Below are 21,343 nucleotides of genomic sequence, written 5' to 3'. Positions count from 1 at the left end.
CCCTGGCCCTGAGGGAGTCTGCCGCAGGCTATCCTCCACACCAGACACCGAGAGGCCGGCTCAGCCTACTCCTGCCATATTCCCACCATCGCAACTGCAGCTGCTTCTGGGTTCCCCCCCCCCTTTTTTAAAAAGAACCAGTCCGTCTCCAAACGCCAACCCCTGGCTTTGCCACACCGCAGCGCTGCCATGGGTCTTGGGTCTTTCAGCCGGCTTACTCACTCGTTACAGAATGCAGACTCCTGGTTTCACCAAGTGTACGGCCCCTGTGGTTCTAGCAGACCTTGTCCAGCCAGTGCATCGCTGAAACCTGTATTCTGGGTCACCTTCTGGTTTTTATCTAGTATTTTTCACAGAGGTGTTTTTTGCCCTGTCTCACCTAGCCACCATCTTAGGTTCTCCAGGTCTTTTACATCTTAGTTACGTTTTCTCCTAGATATTTGATTCTTTTAGTTGCTATTGTAAATGGAATTTTTTTCCTGATCTCCTCCTTAGATTGCTCATTACTACTGTATAAAAACATTACTGATTTTTGCGTGTTAATCTTGTATCCTGCCACTTTGCAGAATTTGTTTATTAGGTCTAGTAACTTTGTTGTAGATTTTAAAGGACTTTCCAGAAACGGAAATGGTTAGGATCATGTCATCTTCAAATGGGGAAAATTTTACTTCTTTTCCAATTTTTGGATGCCTTTTTTTTCTTTTTCTTATCTAATTGCTCTAACTAGAACTTCTAGCACAATGTTGAATACGAGTGGTGACAGTGGGAATCCTTATCTTGTTTCTGATCTCACTGAGAAAGCTTTCAGTCTTTTACCATTGAGTATGATGTTAGCTGTGGGTTTCTCATATATGCACTTCATTGTGTCGAAAAAGTTCCCTTCTTTTCCTGTCTTTCAAAGTGGTTTTATCAAGAAGTGATGCTAAATTTTGTCAAATGCCTTTTCTGCATCAATCAAGATGATCATGTGGTTCTTTTCCTTCAATTTGTTAATGTGGTATATTACATTAATTGATTTTCTTGTGTTGAACCACCTGTATATACCTGGGATAAAACTCACTTGATCATGGTGTATAATTCTTTTAATGTGCAGTTTGATTCAATTTGCAAGTATTTTGTTGAGGACTTTTGCATCTTAAGTTTATTATATAGAAAGAGATTTCATGGGGTTTAGGAGTCTAGACATTTTGATGTGTATCCAGGGTAGGAAGGAATGAATTAATTGGCATTCAGGTGTGATTTGCATTCAAAGGATGATCCATTGAAACAGAAAGCCATTTTCAGGTACATAGGGGAAAGTTGAGTAAAATTTAGTAGGGAATAATTATATGTTACATTTACATAGCGCTTTCTATTTGAAAAATATTTAACATAACCATTTTATCCTCCCAGTAATCCAGTGAGATATATATTTTGCACTCCTATTTTAACAGATTTAGAAACTAAGAAGTGTTAAGGCCAATAATTTCTAGACACTTCTAATCAGAACCTTCAGATTAACATCTCCAAAACTTTTCTGTTACAGCCTCCTAAAATTTTTATGCAGCAATACATAGGCAGTTTTGGCAAAGAAAGGAAGTCCTAGGACCAATTTTAGTGAATCTAAAGGCATATCTGAACTCAAGGGTCTGAAAAGCAGAGTAACTTCTCTGCACATGTGGGAGGGAAGGTTATAGGATTGTTCCAGAGGTTAGACTCCACTGCTTTGCAGTCTTACTTTGCAGAATATTTGTGATCTTTTGATAAATCTGTTAGCTGATGGGAAGGAGGTATTAGTACTTAATGACAGTGAACTTTTGAGTGAAGTAGTACCTATTGTAGAATTTCTTGTGGGATTGTTTTCTTGGATTCTTTACTGCCAGTAATTTTCTTTCTTTTCTTAACCTCTGTTTCCAGGAGCCTCCAGAAGATGATGCAAACATCATTGAGAAGATCCTGGCATCTAAGATGGTCCAAGAGGTCAGTGGCTCATTTTTCTAGCTTTTATATCAGTGGCAGATATTACACCCTCCATGAAGAGTTTCTTAGCCAGAGAAACTTGAATTGTCATTCTTGGAGTGAGAACTAGGCAAGAATATTGTTTCACTAGTCAACACTTATTTTTACCCCCACAGTGAATTTTAGGACATAAAATTATTGAATATCATATTATGGACTAAATTGAGATTTTCCCCAATTTGATCTTGGCAGAAGGTATTTATTTATCCCTTAATTGCTGGATTAAGACAAAGAGATAGAAAAAGAGTCCTAATGGAAACATTGTGAGTTTTTTTCTTTATGTTATAAGGATATTCTCAGGGCCATTATAGGTATCATCTAGATAAAATTCCTGCAGTGGAAGAGTGTGGTGGTACTGGTGAGAGCATAGCTTCATCTTTCCTTCAGATATTGTGAAAGTAAATTTCCTTATTTTGAGAGTGCCCACTACTGGTGTTTAGGGAATGAGAGTTCAGAGCCATCAGAGGTACATGTGCCACTTTTGCACCCGGTTCTAGTCCTGACACTTGCAGAGCCCTTGGCATCTTTGGGTTTGGGCTGAACCCTGCCCCATCCTAAACCTTGGAAGGACACAAAGAGGATGTGTGTCCATATTTTACTTTATAGCTGTGTATTTGGTCTTTGGAAAACCTGATCTATATATCTGTCCGAAAAAGACATGGGAAAGTATAAATAACCCTGAAGAAATCTTTACTAAGCCATACAGAGGTGTTGATTTTCCTGTTTTCTTTTGGTACCTGAGGATGATCTTCCAGGAATCTGAGCTGATACTTGCTTGTTGTTTGTTACAGGTTCACCCAGGAGAACCCCCATTTGACTTGGAGCTATTCTACGTTAAATATAGAAATTTGTACGTCTCTTTAATAAATTGTTTGTATTTGGATTTTATATGAATAAAGCTTTCTTTCCTGCATCCCATTTTCTACGTTTTCAGAGAATGGCCCCTAAGGCATGACCCACAAATCTTGATTGACTTGAGTTCACTTTGACAGTAATGTTGAACTTTGGCTACACATAGAATTACCTGGAGAGCTTTTTAAAGTTTTTAAAACTACTGAAGCCCTTGCTCCAGCCAAGGCTTTGGGAAATGGGTCCCATGGATTGGTATTTTTCACAATCGCCCAGGGCAGTTATGATTTGCACCCAGGGTAGAGACCTACTGTCCTTCAGCCTATACACTGTTTTTTTTTTTTTTTACCCTCTCTCTTGCATTTTTCTTTTCTTTTTCTTTCACCTGCCCACTTCTGCTAACATGTATCAATGATAGCCTGCCTGCACCTTCCCTCTTTCTGCCTTGAGGCAATTTCTATAGAAATTGCTGAGAGAGCAGTTGTTTTGTTTTTTGTTCTGTTTTTGTCCTTAAGGGCAGCCTTCTAAACCCAGTCTCCGGTAGTTTTACAACAAATTACCCCACTGCTTCTATGATAGATGGTTCCCTATTTATTGATCACCTTAAAGCTCAATCATTTGCTAGCTACATGTTTGTCTCACAATATACCTGTCTTTGGATAGTTCCTACTTACACTGTAAATGGGCCACAATGGAAGAACTTGAGAAGGATCCTCGCATCGCACAGAAGATCAAGCGATTTAGGAATAAACAAGCCCAGATGAAGCACATTTTTACTGAGGTGAAGCAATATTTACTGACTCATTTGACTGCTGTTTTCTTGCAGTATTAAATACTGGGTTTAAGTTTCTAAATTTCTAAGTTGAAGTCGAAGTCCTATGCAGATCTATCACTCAAGTCAAATTGCTAAGTGTGTGCTGATTTACAGGCAAAGCTAGTCCAGACTTAAGCTGAAGAAATCAAATTATCCAGGGTATGAGGATAAAATCTTACAAACTGATCACCCGTATGAACATGTGTTTTGGTATCTTGGTTAGAATACCTATAAATAAATGGGGCAGGAGGAATATGTATTCAATCCTTTAACTTTTCTTCACCTAAAGAAGAGATCAATTCCTAGGATTTAAATTTTTAATATTAAAAAATAAGCTGAAAGTATTATAATAAAATATAATTATTATCTTTATATAAACTTGGAAATTTCTAAGTATTGTTCTGCCAGAAAGAGGAAGGATTAATGGGTTTGAATATTAAACAAATCTGTAGTATCTGTACATCAGAAAATACCACAAACAAACCTTATGTAATGTGTATGTATATACATTAAAATATATACATTTTTCCTAATTAGATGCCTGCATACATAATGGCACATTTTTTCTTAACCCAGTATGAGAACTTTCCTATTTATGTTTACACCATACACACACACACACACACACACACACACACTTGTTATACACTGTACCCACATCACAGATAGCTTTAATGATGATAAATGCCCTTTTAACTCAAAAATACAAAACACCAAATTCATAAAAGAAGAAAAAAATTCGTAATAAGTATGCAAAAATGCAGTAAATTCCACTAGTAATCAAAGAAATCCAAATTAAAATGAGAATCTTCTATTTTTATTTATCAAAATTTTGAGCTTTTGAAAACAGACACTCAGTGTTATAAAATATCGTTAGTCAAAAATGTTAGGCTCTGACAGTATATGAGGCAGTTCCATTTTGGAAGATGTGGAAAAAAAGAAGCACCATAATAATGCATAGAAAACATCTTTAAAATACTTTAAATGCCGACATTGTTTTCTCTGGTTGATGCAGTCATGGTCATTTTTATTTTCTTCTTTTGTTAACATGTAAATTTTCATTTTGATACAGAAAACTTTTGAGATAAAAGAAACATTAAAATTATTCTTAAAATGAAAGTCACTCATACAGGTGACCTGAGACTGCACTCAGATGCCATCAGAGTAAATTGCTGTGCATACTTACCTATCCATTATTTGTATTATGCTCCTTTTCCTCAAATGACAAAAAATTGATTATTTTAGGATAACGTCAACAAGAATCTTCTTATCCCAATATTTCGGGTCTTTCCTGTTTAGCCTTAAAGTTTGGCCACAGCCCTCTCCATGATGGTTTTAAAGCATATGAGAATGACTTTTTATGACTTTGTTCCTCTAACAGAGAGACAGGAAAGGAAGATAACTAGAGTTGAAAGAATTACTCTTGAAACCCTATTGGATACCTTCCCTCTATTCTTGGAGCATTTTATTCACACCTTTATTTTAGCAAGTATTTGCAGTGTAGTAACTTGTTTATATATCTCTGTTTTCCACTTCAAGCCCCACAAGGGCCCATGCCTTCCTTATATTTCTATCAGTGGTATTAGCCCAGGATTAGCACTCAGGAATTGTTTGGCTCCCTCAGGTAAGACCCCTACCCCTGCTTCAGACCCTTAAGTCTTTCATCACCTGCAAAACTCAGTGTGTCTGTTTTCTGAGTTTTTCCAAGACAGTGATTTTTCCTTGGTTGGGATAGAAAGGAGAGGAACTGTGTTAGGAAATGTAAAAATAGCATAAGACTTCATATTCTTGTGGGGAGGAAAGGCTTTTGAGAAGATTGGAGGACATGATGGCATTGAGGAAGAATAATAATGGGGAGTAGTTCCCATAATACTGTCTTTGGTCTTGATCCATCCTACATTTTTATTAATAACTTGAGTAAATAATATTTTTATGATGTAGATAATAGCTTTGTTTTGAATAGAGCATCTACATATCCATTATTTCCTAACCGCCTTATGAGATAGCCAGGGCACATGTGAAGGAAACTCGGGCTCAAGAGGCTGTGATGTCCCAGACGCCAGAGGCCTTCTGACTCTATACTGACTCCTTCTGAAAACTCAGAAGATTTGTAATCAGGCACAATACTGGGAAAATAAGTGACAAAAACAAAGTTCAGATTTACCTGGACAGGCTATAATGAATGAAATATTATGAGAATAAATAAGTTTAATGTCCTACATTTATATCCTAAAAATATAATGTGGAGTGGGGAAAATGACAGGGTAATGGTTCTAGGGACAAAAAATTTGCCAATTTAATTACCTACAGGTTTACTGTGTCAAGAGTGGAGTATAGCTGCTTAAAAAGTAAAGCAAATCCTAGACTCCACCAATAGATTAGTACTGCTATGCCCTGTGTTTTTTTCAATTGTAAGTGTTCTGTTCATTTGAGTACCAGTATTCGACAAGGAACTTGGAAAAACTAAAGGGCAATTGCAGAAGGACTGCAATAGTGGTAAAGGGGCAGAAACATAGCTTAGTGATTGAAAGCAGGCTGCACAATACTGAGAGCCTGTACTCTGGAGTTAAAATGCTTGTTTGCAGCTCCCGCTAACAGTTGTGTGGCCTTGGGCAAGTTGCATTCAGCCTCTTTAGACTCAGTATCCTGTATATGCAAGTATTACAGTATTATATTCTATAATACTACCTAATAGGATCAACCTCACAGAAAACCTGCAAGGATTAAGTGACAGTGTTTCTAGAACTTAGTGTGGTGCTTGAGTCTTAGTCTTAAGTGTTGGCTGTCTCATCATTAAAGGGTCTGGAAACATGGCATACGAAGAGCAGTTGAACAAACTGGGGTTATTTAACCCAGATGGGGGGATATTGCTGCCTTCAAATCTTTGAAGACCCAGCATGGAGAGGAGAGAATCAACTTACTTATTACTACAATAGAGGAAGCAGTTCACAACAATGAGTCACAGTTTCAAGGAAGGAAATTAGGTTATAGTTTAATAATAATGATGATAAAGATCATGGTACTACTACTACTAAACAGGCAGCGGTAATGCTGTCTCAGCAGTGGAATGGGCTTTAGAGGATAAGTAACTTCCTTGTCACAGGAATAATTGAATATGAGGGTGGATTTGCCAGAGATTATGTAAAAAGAATTCCTGCATTGATTAGACTGTGGTATTAGATAACACCTGAAGTGCCTTCCAGCCTAAGAAGCACTAAGAAGATTTCAGAATTCGAAGAAGCAGTCTCTGGGTAGGAAAGACGTGGGTATAAGTCCATTTCGTGCAGCACTATGACCTTGGTCACATTATTTTAACCTCTCTGCATCAGTTTCTTCATTTGTAAGGCAGTTATAGCATCTACCCTATTAGGGAGTTTCATTTAAGTTTCATTAAGTTTCAGTTAATTCTGGACACACGTTAAATATTCCTAAATGTTGCATATTTACTTAAAAAACTAAACTTTTAAAATTGAAGCATAAAGTTTATAAATAAATTAAAAGCATATAGCTCAATGAATTTTTACTAAATAAACACACTTGTGTAATCATTACCTAGATCAGAAAGTAGAACATTATCAGTACCCCAGAAACTCCCCTTGGGCCCCCTTAGCTATTTTTGTTCTTGCTGTTAAGAAGAAAAATAAACAATTTCTCAGTTTCTGAGGGCTGTCTTGGAAACAAGGTGCAGTAAGAAAAAGGGAATCTTTTTTGTGCTAATTTTTGAGTAGTACTGTAATGACTAATAGGAAAGGCCTACCTCAGCCCTGCTGCAGGCTTTGATAAAAAGCATGGTGAGATCCTTTGAATTTAGCCATGTAGAGCAGATTTGGGGGACAGTGAAGAAGTATCTGTGAAGTGACTTTTATTCTGCAGTGTACCCTTTCTGTCTTGGCTGTTATGACCCAGGGAGTAAGGTCACTTAAAGCTGAAACACTGGGTGTTGGATGTAACACTGTGTATTGGATTTGAGGGAATGTGGCTCTTCTGAACTGTTCTCCTATGTTTGCATTAGCCTGATGAAGATCTGTTCAATCCGGACTATGTAGAAGTTGATCGCATCTTAGAGGTGGCCCATACCAAGGATGCAGAAACAGGGGAGGTGGGTGTTTGCCATTTTTGCCTCTCCTACAGTGTCTTTCTCTTCTCACCACATATTTTGGTGAATGCTTGTTTTGTTAACATGTGGCCTTTGTTTTAATGGCATTCATATTTGTAGAGTGGTTTCTCAGGGGCTGGCCAGAGTTTATTTTCAGGCCTTTTAATGTAGTAGAAAGAACATAAGTTTCTCACCCTGTGTTTTCTACCAGGAGGTCACGCATTACCTAGTGAAGTGGTGCTCACTGCCATATGAAGAAAGCACCTGGGAGCTAGAGGAAGATGTAGATCCTGCAAAAGTTAAAGAATTTGAGTCTCTTCAAGTACTCCCTGAAATTACACACATGGTAATATATCTCTGTTTTGCACCTCTTATAGCTTGTAATTGTATTAACTTGGTAATTGTGGATGTCCAGTTGGCTGTGTCCCTCAGTGGTTTCTGTGGTCACTTGCCTTTGGCCACTCCTCATTGAACCTGCAGTTTGGGGTGCGTTCCTCTCCAAATCGACTTTGTTAACACCCCATTCAGCTTTAAGTTTGGACTCTATTTTGACAGATGTGACATTTAAGAAGCTTAAATATGAGCTTAGAATTTCCTGGTGCATGGCCATTGTGTGGAGTCAGTGAGTTAGAAGGTATAAGAAATGTGAAAGGAGCTTGGGAGATAGTTACTATCTTTCCTGTTTCCTATTTGTTACCCCTTCCTCCATCAATCATGTCTTCTTTGTTTTTCCCCATTGGCTTCACTCAACTAGAAGATTCTCAAGGGGAAATCTTTTTCTGTAGATCCCTGGCACCTTCCAGAGAACAGAGGTTCTCAGCCTATGTTCACTGAATATTTTTTTTTTTTTTTTTAACTTCTCTATTATTACCAGAAGACTAAAGTGTCAGTTTAGGGGCTCAGTTTGTCCATAAGCAAAATAATGGGATGGGACAGCTCAGTATACAAGAATTTAAATTTTCCTGAAACTTATAAATTACAGGTTTAGTGTTTTCCAGTGGGAACTTGACATTGGTTTTTAAGGAAACTTGACAGATTGATTCTGAAGTTGCACAGATTAGTAAATAAGAATAGTCAAGACATCTGTAAAAAATAATTCCTCACTGTTTGTAGAGCTATAGACAAACAGTTCAGGGGAAAAGAATGAAGAATCTAGATTCATCTCCATGGATATGTTGCAACTTAGTATATGATAAATGTGCCATTTCCTATTGGTAGAGAAAGGATGAATTATTCTTAAAAATTGGTATATCTTATGAAAAAATAAATAAGGCTGCCTCTGTTCTGTGTAAGGAGAATTTAGAGAATTTCATTTGGATTGCACAAGATTTTTGCTTATGTGCTGACTAGAATGTAACCAACTAAATACTTGACCCACTGTACTTAGTTCTGAGCTGATACCTTAGACACAAAGAAATAACAAGAAGAAATTCTTTCTATGGAAACCAAAAACCTGATTAATATTGGCTTGCTGGGAACATCAATGTGTAAATGAGAATGGCATCTAAGAGTCTAAGTAAAACAATATAATATTTACCAAGATTTTAGGTGGGTCTGTTTCTCTTCTTAATTAATTACTTGCAAATCTTATGAAGGTGTTCTTAGTTTAATCTAATGAAATCTGGAAGATATAAGACCTGCACATTAGTCAGTAAATAGTTGGTGCAGTTTGAAACAAGCCTTAGGACATATATTTGAGATTTACCACATCCCCATTATCATCCTATGTCCCTGTCCATGTTGTGCTCCAAAATTCATCCTCTCTATGTATTGTGTTCTTGCTTCCCTCCACTAGGAGCGGCCTGCTTCAGATGCTTGGCAGAAACTCGAGAAGTCTCGCGAGTATAAGAACAGTAACCAGCTCCGGGAGTACCAACTGGAGGGAATGAACTGGCTGCTTTTTAACTGGTATAACAGGTGAGATACTAGATTTTTCTACCACATGTGTGTACTTGGAGATGTTTTGTTACCTTCACTTGGAAATCTTAGAGTAGCACTAGTAGAGTAGTAAGGAGCACCTCAGTCATTAATTTGTGGATAGTAATCTGCACATTTGTCATACCAAGATTTACTTTATTTTTATATCAAGTGTAGACATCATTGACTTTGTGCTGTTTTTTTCCCTTTGTCAATCCAGCCAAAAGGTTAAAGTCAACCTAAATGAAACAGAACTCAGAGAATCCTTTAAAGCTGTTTTCTACCTCTGAGTCTCTAGGAAAAAGAAAAAGCTCTAAGAGGGAATGGATCTGGGTTCTCGCCCCAGTTCTCCTACTTTTTTTGTGAGCCATGAATGTTCTGGACTTGTATGGTAATGCTCAGTTTTGAACTATTTGTGCTCTAGTTCCTATCAGAATCTGGCTGAAACAGGTGAAATTTGAGAAAGGTGTGTTAATATTTTCTTAACATTCTAGAATCAACCTCATAGTATTGAGTTTAAACACAGCATGTTGTGATGGAAAATACACTAAGATGGGATTCTGGAGACCTGTGCACTAGCCAAGTCTCTGCCGCTTGGTTAGTGTGACTTTGAGCACAGCTCACTTAACTTTCCAGGTCTTGGGTTGCCTGTCAGTACAGTGAGGGAGTGAGGCTGGGCAGTCACCACACCTTCTCCAGTGTCACAGCTCTGTGCAGCTCTATGATCCTGGGTCCCCAGAAAAGGCCAACATTTTTACTCTGATAAGGAATTTATCATGTGGGTTAAAAGTTTAAGAATGAGAAGCATGTAGTTCATCATCTTTTTATTTTTGCCTTGGTTTTAGGAAGTTTGTCTTACAGAAATTGGCTCAGGTTTGAAGCATATTTTTTTCTCCCTGTCTTTACTATTATCTTAATCTTTAGAGTTTTTTATATTTTAATGGACTTATTTCATATATTTTCTCCCAAGCTGCCGTAAGGCCTTTTAGGAAGTAGGCAGGATATGAATAATAAACTATCTATAAAAACTAACATCTCTCAGCCTCAGTTTCATCTCTGTAAAATGATAATAATAAGACCTTCTCTAATGAGTCAAGGTGTATTTCTGAAGCATCTTTTTAGTGATAACCTACCTCTATATCTTTCCTACGTTGATAATGAATTACCTGTATTTCTTACTCTTGGCAGAAAAAACTGTATTTTGGCGGACGAGATGGGCCTAGGGAAAACCATCCAGTCCATCACATTCCTTTCAGAAATATTCCTCAGGGGAATACATGGCCCTTTCCTCATTATCGCCCCTCTCTCCACCATCACTAACTGGGAGCGGGAGTTCCGGACGTGGACAGAGATGAATGCTATTGTGTACCATGGCAGCCAGATCAGCAGGCAGATGATCCAGCAGTATGAAATGGTGTACAGAGATGCACAGGTGAGCCTCGCGTGAAGCACAGTGACCCAGGGACAGCCTGATGTCAAATCTCGGAGCAGCTTTTCCTTCACTTGTCTTTGGGAGTTTTAATGCCCTGATCCTTGGGTGTATTAGTTAGGGTTGTCTAGGGAAACAGAATCAATGAGGGGTGTCTCTGATTATCAAATTGTAAAAGTGACTCACGCGACCGTGGGTATGCACGAGTCCAAATTCTGTAGAGCCGTCAACGAACTGTCAACTCCAAGGAAGATGTCCAATGAACTCCTCAGGAAATGAACGGGGATCTTTGACAAACGTGTTTGATGAACTCCTCAGGAAACAAACTGGCAACTTTGACGAACTCCTCAAGAAATGCTTCACTGGGCAGCTGAAGAAGAAGTGAAGGTCCTCTGTCTGTCTTGCTTATAAGTCTTCAACTGATAAATTGGATCAAATCCAGCCAATTGCATTCTCTCATTGTGGAAGGCACGCCCTTTGGTGAGTCATCAGTCACAGCTGCAGTTAATTGACTGATGATTTAATAAACCAGCTTGTTGGTTTATTAACCAGCCTCAAACATCCTCACAGCAATTGTTAGGCCAGTGTTTGCTTGACCAGACAGCTGGGTCACCTGGCCAAGTTGACACATGAATCTAACCATCACATTGGGTCACTGTTGACTTACTTTGTACAGTAATTTGTTTGTTGAGGTAGACTTCTTTCTCTTCCCTGGTAGTTTGTTTTTATTTATAATAAAACTCAGTGCCCTAGGGTATGCTTTCCAGTGTCTGAGATATATCCAAGGCCTGTTTCAGGATACTGAAAGCTTGGCTTCTTGGTTGGCTCATGGAGTTGCTTTTACACGCAGAAGATTTCATCTGAATTGTTATGTGCTCATTGAAGAAAGAAAACAGGAGAGGAATTAGTATACAGAGGATGGTTTCCCAACCAGGGACTTAGGAGAGGAGGTTTACAAAAATGACAAGGAGATGAAAAGAGAAAACAGGTTTCAAATACATAAAAGCACAATCAAATTTTTTCTATAGTTTCTGTTATGCATAATCACTTCTCTGAGTATTCTTGAGGGTATGATGCCTTGGGCACAGGATTTTATAATTAAGCAAGGCAGAAATTAAATGAATCCCACCAGAGGAAAGCCAGTGCTCTTCACCAGGGATTCAGTAGACTGCAGAAGGAGACACTTAGAAGAAATTTGAGATGTGCTCTAACTTGATGCAGCTCTGCTTCTTAAATGTGACAGTAGCATCAGGACCAAGACCTGTCCTGCCTGGTAGCACTTGCCCGGGTGAATCAGGATCATTACTTTGAATCTGTGCTAAAGCCTAAGTTAGAAGATGAATCTAATTATATCCAAAAAGTATCAAGAGGGCTTCTTTGGGTATTCAAACTATGCATTTTATAGACACGCTCCTGAGTGGGAATGTGTGAATCAACACCCACCTGCTTTCCTTATCTTGGCAATTAATAAATAAAAGGCTCCCTTGCTGTGCTTTTGTGCTGCTCATCTTTCTTACCTTTGTTGGGGGGACAGGGATACATGCGCTCTTGCTTCTGTTTCATTTGTTTAGTGAGATTTCTCTTGTCTCAATAGCTGGTTCATTTTTGTATTCTCTTTTCTCATGTGAGGAAAACAGTGCTTGTTGATTTCTCACTTAGGCCCTAGAATTTATAGTTCTGTCCAACTATTATGTTTAATCCAACAAGGACCCCTTAGCAGACTTCCAGAGCCATTGCATAAAGCCATGCCTATGATTGTGTCATCCTTAGGGAAACCCCCTTTCAGGAGTCTTCAAGTTCCATGTTGTCATCACAACATTTGAGATGATCCTGGCAGACTGTCCAGAGCTGAAGAAGATTCACTGGAGCTGTGTGATAATTGATGAAGCCCACAGGTTGAAGAATAGGAACTGTAAACTTCTCGAGGGTCTGAAGCTCATGTCCTTGGTAAGTTGGTAAGCTCTTTACATAAACATGGGTTCCTTCTACTCACCATGGAAGAAGCATTCTTTAGCCCTTCTTCATGTGGCTTACTAAACTTGTGCATATTCCTTTCACTCTAGATTTTCTTTTTGCCTTCCATAGCTGTGATAGTGTAGGAATCAAATTTTTTGTTTGTTTGTTTGAATTGGGTCGTCAATTTGACCTTTGCCATGGATTGATTACCAAAGGGACTCAGGAGAATCTTAAATACCATGAGTTTTGTGACCTAGAAATCTAAGGTGTTTTGGCTTGTTTCCAGGTCCCTGAATGCTCTGGTACCAAGGATGATGGCCTTTTAACATTAACTGTTTTGGCACAGGGCCTAGTACATAGTGGCTAGGCACTCAGTAATATTAAGTGAATAAATGATTGGTTGCTTTAGTTAACATGAAATTGCTACTGGAATCGGTGATGTGAAAAGAAAGTTGATCCATTTGTTGATTGTACCCCTATAAAGTTTGGCACCCTATCTTTTCATAAAAGCAGAGCAGAATTGCCCCAAATTAAGGATAGAAAGCTGTAGCTTAATTTTCCCACTAGAACTTACTGTTTGGGGCTCGATTGCTGTTTATCTTGCTCCATTTAATTCATGCAGGAGCATAAAGTGCTGCTCACTGGAACGCCCTTGCAGAACTCTGTGGAAGAGCTCTTCAGTTTGCTAAATTTTCTGGAACCATCACAGTTTCCTTCAGAGACTGCTTTCTTGGAGGAGTTTGGAGATCTGAAAACAGAGGAACAGGTAAATAGGAGCCTGAAGAATTGAAGAGGACAATTGTGCCAGTTCCTTTCACATCAAGGAGACATATCACTGTGGGGACAGGAGTTGACTAATTCTCACATCCCTGGTAACATAAGCATTACTTCCTTTATTTTATTTATTTATGTTGGGAGAGTAAGCTGGTTATTAGCAGTTCTTAGTGCTCCAAAGGGTAGATGAATCAAGATTTAAAATATGGTATGTTAGCACATGAGGCCTCTTGCCTTCCCTGATCTCACTTGGAAGTTTGATGATTTTGCTTATAGCTCTGGCTCCAGGAGCATGGTGCTTTCTTCTGCTTCCCTCATCCTTTCTCCTTCCTCCTATATAATCTGCAACATGTTCTCAGGCCCATCTTCTTGTATACAAGATACACAGGGGAGGAGAAAGAGTTAGTCATACACGTAGAGGGGTTAGTAAGTTCAGTTTTGTCCAGAAAGACTAACTTTCCTCACATTTGGAAGGTCTAGCCCTGATCTATCTGCTGTGGATATAAATCTTTTCTAGCAATTATAGAAATCAGCCAGACAAGGTTAAATACCCTCAGAGGGACAAATCGTAGGGTTGGAGACTTTAAAGGAGAGAGAAGTTGCATCTGTTTGGGAATCAGGGAAAACTTCACAGAGTACACTTTGAAAATGAACTTTGAAGGATGGGTAAGTTGTCAACAGGTGGGGAAAGAAGAGATGGTGACTACTTTGCATAGAAAAAGAACCCAGCATAATTGGGGTCATAATATTTATTCAATAATAGTCATCTGGTTGAACTGGAAACTGTGTAGATGAATTGTAGAGTATGAGGCCAGAGGAGTTTAGAGTTATATTGTGGGGAGGTCTTTTTTTTTAAGTTCAGTTTTATTGAGATATATTCACATACCATACAGTCATCCACAGTGCACAATCAGTTATTCACAGTACCATTATATAGTTGTGCATTCATCACCACAATCAATTTTTGAGCATTTTCATTACCACACAAAAAAAGAATAAGAGTAAAATTTAAAGTAAGAAAGAACACTCAAACATCCCATACCCCCCATCCACCCTATTACTCATTTACTTTTTGTCCTCCTTTTTCTATTCCCCTATCCATACACTGGATAAAGGGGGTGGCAGCCACAAAGCTTTCACAATCACACGGTCACACAGTGTAAGCTATATAGTTATACAATCATCTTTAAGAATAAAGGCTCCTGGGTTGCAGTTCAGTAGTTCCAGGTATTTCCTTCTAGCTATTCCAGTGCATAAGATGTCCATATAATGCATAAGAATAACGTCCAGAATGACCTCTCAACTATTTGAGATCTCTCAGTCACTGAAACTTTATTTTGTTTCATTTCTCTTCCCCTTTTGGTCCAAGAAGTCTTTCTCAATCCTGTGATGCCAGGGCCAAGTTCATCCCTGTGAGTCATGTTCCACGTTGCCAGGGAGATTTACACCGCTGAGAGTCATGTCCCTTGTAGGGGGAGGGTAGTGAGTTTACCTGCAGAGTTGGCTTAGGGAGAGAGGTACTGTGGGAAGATCTTGAAAGAAGGTTGAAGAATTTGGTAAGTAATAGAGAAGCCATGCAAGGCTTTTATTGCAGGAATGATATAATTAGTTACACAAAATTAATCTAGCAATTGTGTGGAATTGGGTTTAGGCAGAGAATTTGGGGAGTGGGAAAGTTTGGGAATTTTGTCAGCATCTGTCAAAAGTACAGTCTGTTTCTATAATGCAAGTCAGATTTTGAGATCAGTGATGAATTAAACTTAAGTCACCTAACATTTGCAATAAGTATCAATCCTTCAGAAGTTAGCTCCAATTCTCTCTCCATTTTCAGACCATTAAAAAGGCATCTTCTTCTCCCATTGCACTTAATTTGTGGTATGTACTTTTTTCTTCTTTGTGGACAATGACCTCCTTGAGGAAAAGGCCCTCATATTCTCCAAAGTTGTGTTTGTTATATTGCCAGCAATGTCTGGCATTTAGTCTCCTCTAAATGATTCAAAGATAATGAACAAGGTGAGGGGCAAAAGTTGAATCCAGCATGTGGCAGAATGGAACTTGTCCCTGTCTTTAACAATTAGCTATCAGTGTGTATTTTCTTTGGGTTCTTATATAGTAATTCCTTACCCATTTTGGAGGGGTTAGATTCCTAAGTACCATGGTTAGTAAAATCAAGGTCTCATAAAAGATTAGGTTTAGGGTTGGGGCTAGTTAGGAGAAAACTGTTAAAATGGCATCAAATGTCTGTATTTTAAAACACAAATAAATGTGTAGGAAGCATCTGTTTCCAAAATAAAGCATATTCATCATTGTGTAAAATCTGCTCCATTAAGTAATTCTTTTAAAACATTCTTTTTCAGGAGACATTGCCACAGCATTTCTCCTACAACTTATTTATGCAAACTCTACCCTTTTAAAATTTTTGCTCAGTTCTTTCTGACTTGAAACTTACTTTCTTTTGTATTTGAATTTTTCCTTATTTTATTTTTCTGTCAGGGTTAATCTTACTGGTATCATGTTTTAGTTCACAGTTAACCCAGGTGCCTTGACATTGAATCCCTACTCTATCATTGTCTTCTTGGGAGAGGAAGCAAGTCATCTTTGCCACTGCAGTCAAATGAGTAGACATCCACCGTCTAGGTCTAGGCTGTTAGGAGAAGAAAAACAAATCATGGGAAATAGTCCATCAGACTTAAACTGCCCCTGATGTGACAGCTTCCAGATGTAATGGGAGATGTCACCTTACAACATTAATTCTTTACATACTGCTACCACCAAACATGTATGCTGCTGTTGTTTTTCAGAAGATGTAGGAGGAATCCTTTTCCAGATTGCCTCTACTTCTTACTGTATTCTTTGAGCATCTGAGGCTTCCCTTTGTAATGTATCACTTGTTCCTCCTAACATGGCTTAAAATATTTCTCAGGTATTTACTGAGCACACGTGTTAAAGAAAGCAGAAGAGAGATTTGTTTTCTTCATCCTAGAGCGTTGCCTTTTGTATCTTTCTCCCTTTATATCTTGTAAGGTTGCCACATAGGTCCTCAATAATTACTTGTTAATTGAAACCAGATCCCTTTTTTCCTATTACCATTGTTATAAACCTCCCATGTTCAGGGATCAATCATGCCATGATTTAGACGCTAAAGAGACTTTGGTGAAGATTGGAATAGCCCAGTAATCATTAAATCAGGATTGGGGCAGGTGAACAGGTCTCATTTCCTGGACAGGTGAAGAAACTACAGTCTATCCTAAAACCAATGATGCTTCGGCGGCTGAAAGATGATGTGGAAAAGAACCTTGCTCCCAAACAAGAGACTATCATCGAAGTGGAGCTTACTAATATCCAGAAAAAGTACTACCGAGCCATCCTGGAGAAGAACTTTTCCTTCCTGACCAAGGGGGCAAATCAGCACAACATGCCCAATCTCATCAATACCATGATGGAGCTGAGAAAGTGCTGTAACCATCCCTACCTGATCAATGGTGAGTGGGGCAGCAGGGCAGCAGGGAGTAAGGCAGGCCTGCATGGGTTTCTGCCAAAACTATTGATAGTCAAAGATGTATGGAGTTCCCATTAGTGCTGGGTTGTATGCATTCTCACTGTTTTTGTTTTGTTTTGTTTTGTTTTACAGAGTATAAAACTGAGGTTCAAAGAGGTTAATGGGATTTCCCTAAGTAAGCTAGCTAGTAAGTGCACAGAAGTGAGTTTTGAACCTATCTTTACCAATTCTCTTCCTCTCTAGTACAGACTCTGCCTGCCAGAAGATGGATATCACTCATCAGTCTGCTGTGCATGTACTTGCAGTCTATTCCAGACTTTCCATTTTGGGATAGATAAGTGCATTACATAGTTGAATAAATGATAATGTTGCAATAGGATTAAAACTCTCTGCAGATAGATTACCAGTTAATTGTACTAGTGAGAGATATCAGAAGCTTTTCTTATAGTAAAGTTTTTTGATCAAAAAATATGGCTTGGGGTTAATAAAAAATATGGCTTGGGTTTTCTGACGGGCTAGTCTTTGTGATGCCAAGAGGTATGAAGGTCTTTTTGGGGTGGGGGATCAACTTCCTGTGAAGGTTTCTTTACTTGCATGATTCAGCTTAGTGCTAGGTATCTCAGAAGCCTTTTCTCTAGTTGGTGAGGTTTCCGGGAGAGCGAAGCATCTGTTTGCTCTTCAAGGAGTCCTGCTGCTGCTACTGGAAGGTCCTCTGCTCAGGACACAGACTGGGGATGCACAGCATCTGCTTACTGGCCTGTTGGTCTAGTACCCAAGAACTCACATCTAACAGATGGCTTCATTTTTCCTAGAATCTGTTAAGCAGAGAGCAGCTTTTAACTTTATGTTTTGTTCAAGAAATAGTTTTGTTCTGTTCCTTTTCAGGGGCAGAGGAGAAAATTCTGGAAGATTTCCGAAAAACTCACAGTCCTGATGCTTCTGACTTCCAGCTGCAGGCCATGATTCAGGCAGCAGGGAAGCTGGTGCTTATTGACAAACTGCTCCCTAAGCTGATTGCAGGTGGCCATAAAGTACTCATCTTCTCCCAGATGGTGCGCTGCCTTGATATCTTGGAAGATTACCTCATCCAGAGAAGGTGAGAGTTGCGTCAAAGCTGTGCATCAAACACTGGGGACTGATCCTCTTCTTAGATATCTTTTTGATCCATTTAAAAATTATGCTTTAACAAGAACAGAAAGCATTAAAAAAAATGGAGAAAAGGAATCTCCTCCTAAGGATAGGGTAAAATTCAGAGTTAAATCTTATGAACAAATATACTCAAATTTAACTGCCTGGAGTGAGTTTTATAGCCTATATGTGGAGCCCTGGCTTTGCAAAACGAATTCTACATTTAATTATATTCACTTTTGTTGGAAGAGTAAGAATTCAGATAGCACTAGACAGGTTAAGAAAATAATGTGTTTACTGTTTAGTTTTTTTTCTTTGCTTTTTTGCTTAATAATGGTAAGAGTAATACATCCTGGAAAGTATCACTACATCAGGTTTCTAAAAGAGCATAAGCTGACAACTCACAGAAAAAGAATTTGGGGATATTGTATGTTCTTTCTTGGCAAACCCTCTGAAGTTTTATGATATGTCAGATGTGGCATCCCAATTTATTTTCTTGTTTGTACTTCTGTAATTCCTTAAGCTTAAATTCCGTTACTTATTCAACTGAAAAGTCTGTGGTGGTATGTGGATATTTGGTTTCTGTGTGGGTGCTGCATTTGTTACATCATATACTCTCTGCCTTAAATTGTCAGTCATTGTGATACATCAATGACCTGAAGATGACGAATGGATTTTAAAATTTACTCTTAATCAAAGACTTTTCAGAGTTATTGGAATTGTTTTTAGCCTGGGCATTGCTGAGTTTTAAAGGAAATCTTTGTTTTCATATAGTAAAATCGTACCAAATCTGTTGTCTTAACAAATATCCTTATTCTTTAAGATTCTGTTTGCCCTTATAACATGTAATTTATAGAAACAGTATTAAAGAAAATGGTAAATTTAACTTTGGGATATGCTGACATTTAATGTTTCATAAATAATTCTCTGAAATCTGATTACACAATTAAAGAATTTTTCAGAGCCCAGTAGTGGAATTTATATGTAGTGAATTCTTGATACTTTTATTTTTTTCTTTGAGAAAGCTACGATGAATAAATCAAAACTAATAAAGTAGTTTCTTTTTTTTAAATTCACTATTTATTAGGAACCCATTTCTGGAGCACTTAAGTACAGAAATCTTTCTTTAACTCCCTTTTATGCTATTTTCCTTTATCATTTATTTTTCATGTTGGCTTCAAATTACATAATATTAAAATTTTGCTTGAGAATATGGAGATACATAACCCCACCATCCACACAAAGTCTCCATTCATGCTTTGGGAGTTATCTTTTCAGCTTTTGTTTTTTTTTCCTTTGTGCATACAAATATTTATTTCTTTGAGTCAAGATCATATTCTGCACTCCATTTTGTAACTCACATTTTTTATTTAATATATTATGAAATTGTTTTCTTTATTTTTCTACAAGATAATTTTGATGATCTGTGTGGTATTCTGTTTTATATGTTGTTTCTAATTTTTCAGCATTTTAAGGAACTCTATTAATAACTCTGTGAATATCCCTTTATATTCATTGCAAGTGTTTCCAATTATTTCCTTAGGATAAATTCCAGTGTATTTTTTTAAAAGCATTTGATACATATTTCCAAAACACCCTTTGGAAAGATTGTTCTATTTATATGCCTTTCATGAATGTGTGTGAATGCCTTTTTCTTTTTCATACTGTGATCAGTACTGTTCTTTCTTAATTTTTGCTAATTCAGTAATCCAAAATTACAGTATTTTCTTTTAATATTTACCTCTGTTTAGTAGTGGGGGTAAATATTTTTCATATTTATTAACTACTTTTTTTGTGAATTGCTTGTTCATGTTCTTTCCTTTTTTCTGTTGGTCTTGGCCTTTTTGTTTATTAACTTATAGAAACTGTTTACTTATGAATATGGTACAGATACTTTGTCCAGTGTTGTTTTTGCCTTTTAATTTGTTTATGGGTGTGGGTTTTTGCTTGTTTGTTTATTGTTTGGAAGTTCTAAATTTTATAAAAGTCGTATTTTTCAGTCTTAAAACAGCTTAAAAATAAGCTTAAATCTGCTTTGAAAGGCTTCCCTACCTTTTAACCATGAGATCATCAATGTTCTGAACTATTTTCATTTATGGTTTCCCCAACCCCAACCAACAGGGTTCTCCTGGCCTTGCTAGAATCATTTCTTTTCTCTTCTTAATTTAGTTTTTATTTCCATCAGTGTTATACATGCACATAATTTAATTATTCATTGGACTTGTGAAAAATTACATTTCCTAATTCACTGCTCTTTCCCCTGGCCCCACCCCAGTTTCCCACTCTACAGAAGCAATTGCTTTCAACTTTTCATGCTTATTTATTTTGGTATTTATAGTTATGTCTCTAAATAATGTTGTTAGTTGTAAATTCTTAATTATTTTCAGTTTTAGGTATTACCCATTCTCACTAAAAAAGACGAGTATTAAAAAAATAATGAATAAAAAATTAAAAAGACGAGTGTTTAGCCTTCTTTTATTGTCTCTCATAACTACCACTTATTCAATTTCCTGTCCCCCCACCTTCTCAACATGTCATGTAATACTTTAGTTAGGTTAATGTTCAGTTTTATTATGACTTATGTAAATGCTAAATTACAGCTCAATCACGTAGTAATGCGATTGACTTTTTCTTTCTTGCATACTTTTTATTTTCTCCGAAGCTAAAATTTATCTTTTTTTTTTTTTCACTTGATTGCTTATTTTTCTATATACTTTTCAAAGTTCAGCTCCAAACTCTACCCTGGTTGTAGAGTTTCAGTTTCATCTTCCTGCAGCCAGCTCTCCTGGGGCCTTCTGAGCTGCTCCTCTTTAGCCTGTTGTTCTTGTCACTTAGTGCACGGATCCTGTGGTCCCCTCTGTTTCATCAGGCTGGCAATTTTCT

At 37.7% G+C, this 21,343-nt stretch overlaps 1 protein-coding gene across 8 annotated transcripts in view; it reads left to right on the top strand.

The window, feature by feature from the left end:
- Positions 1 to 21,343, top strand: part of CHD6 (chromodomain helicase DNA binding protein 6) — a 293,252-nt gene that overhangs the window by 156,958 nt on the left and 114,951 nt on the right. For all 8 annotated transcript variants that reach the window (XR_005213217.1, XM_037812432.1, XM_037812433.1 and 5 more), the window contains 11 exons: positions 1,897 to 1,959; positions 2,790 to 2,848; positions 3,511 to 3,628; positions 7,674 to 7,760; positions 7,969 to 8,103; positions 9,553 to 9,674; positions 10,863 to 11,106; positions 12,874 to 13,050; positions 13,682 to 13,825; positions 17,060 to 17,315; positions 18,218 to 18,428. Coding sequence is in view for 7 of the 8 variants with exons in the window: in XM_037812432.1 (XP_037668360.1) it covers positions 1,897 to 1,959; positions 2,790 to 2,848; positions 3,511 to 3,628; positions 7,674 to 7,760; positions 7,969 to 8,103; positions 9,553 to 9,674; positions 10,863 to 11,106; positions 12,874 to 13,050; positions 13,682 to 13,825; positions 17,060 to 17,315; positions 18,218 to 18,428 (1,616 nt within the window). In the remaining variant the exon portion in view is untranslated. The remainder of the gene's footprint in view (positions 1 to 1,896; positions 1,960 to 2,789; positions 2,849 to 3,510; positions 3,629 to 7,673; positions 7,761 to 7,968; positions 8,104 to 9,552; positions 9,675 to 10,862; positions 11,107 to 12,873; positions 13,051 to 13,681; positions 13,826 to 17,059; positions 17,316 to 18,217; positions 18,429 to 21,343) is intronic.

The sequence above is a fragment of the Choloepus didactylus genome, chromosome 19, assembly GCF_015220235.1.
Source record: "Choloepus didactylus isolate mChoDid1 chromosome 19, mChoDid1.pri, whole genome shotgun sequence".
NCBI classification, from domain to species: domain Eukaryota; kingdom Metazoa; phylum Chordata; class Mammalia; order Pilosa; family Megalonychidae; genus Choloepus; species Choloepus didactylus.
Note: the sequence above shows the minus strand (reverse complement) of the source record. Positions and strands in the feature narration are given on the sequence as shown.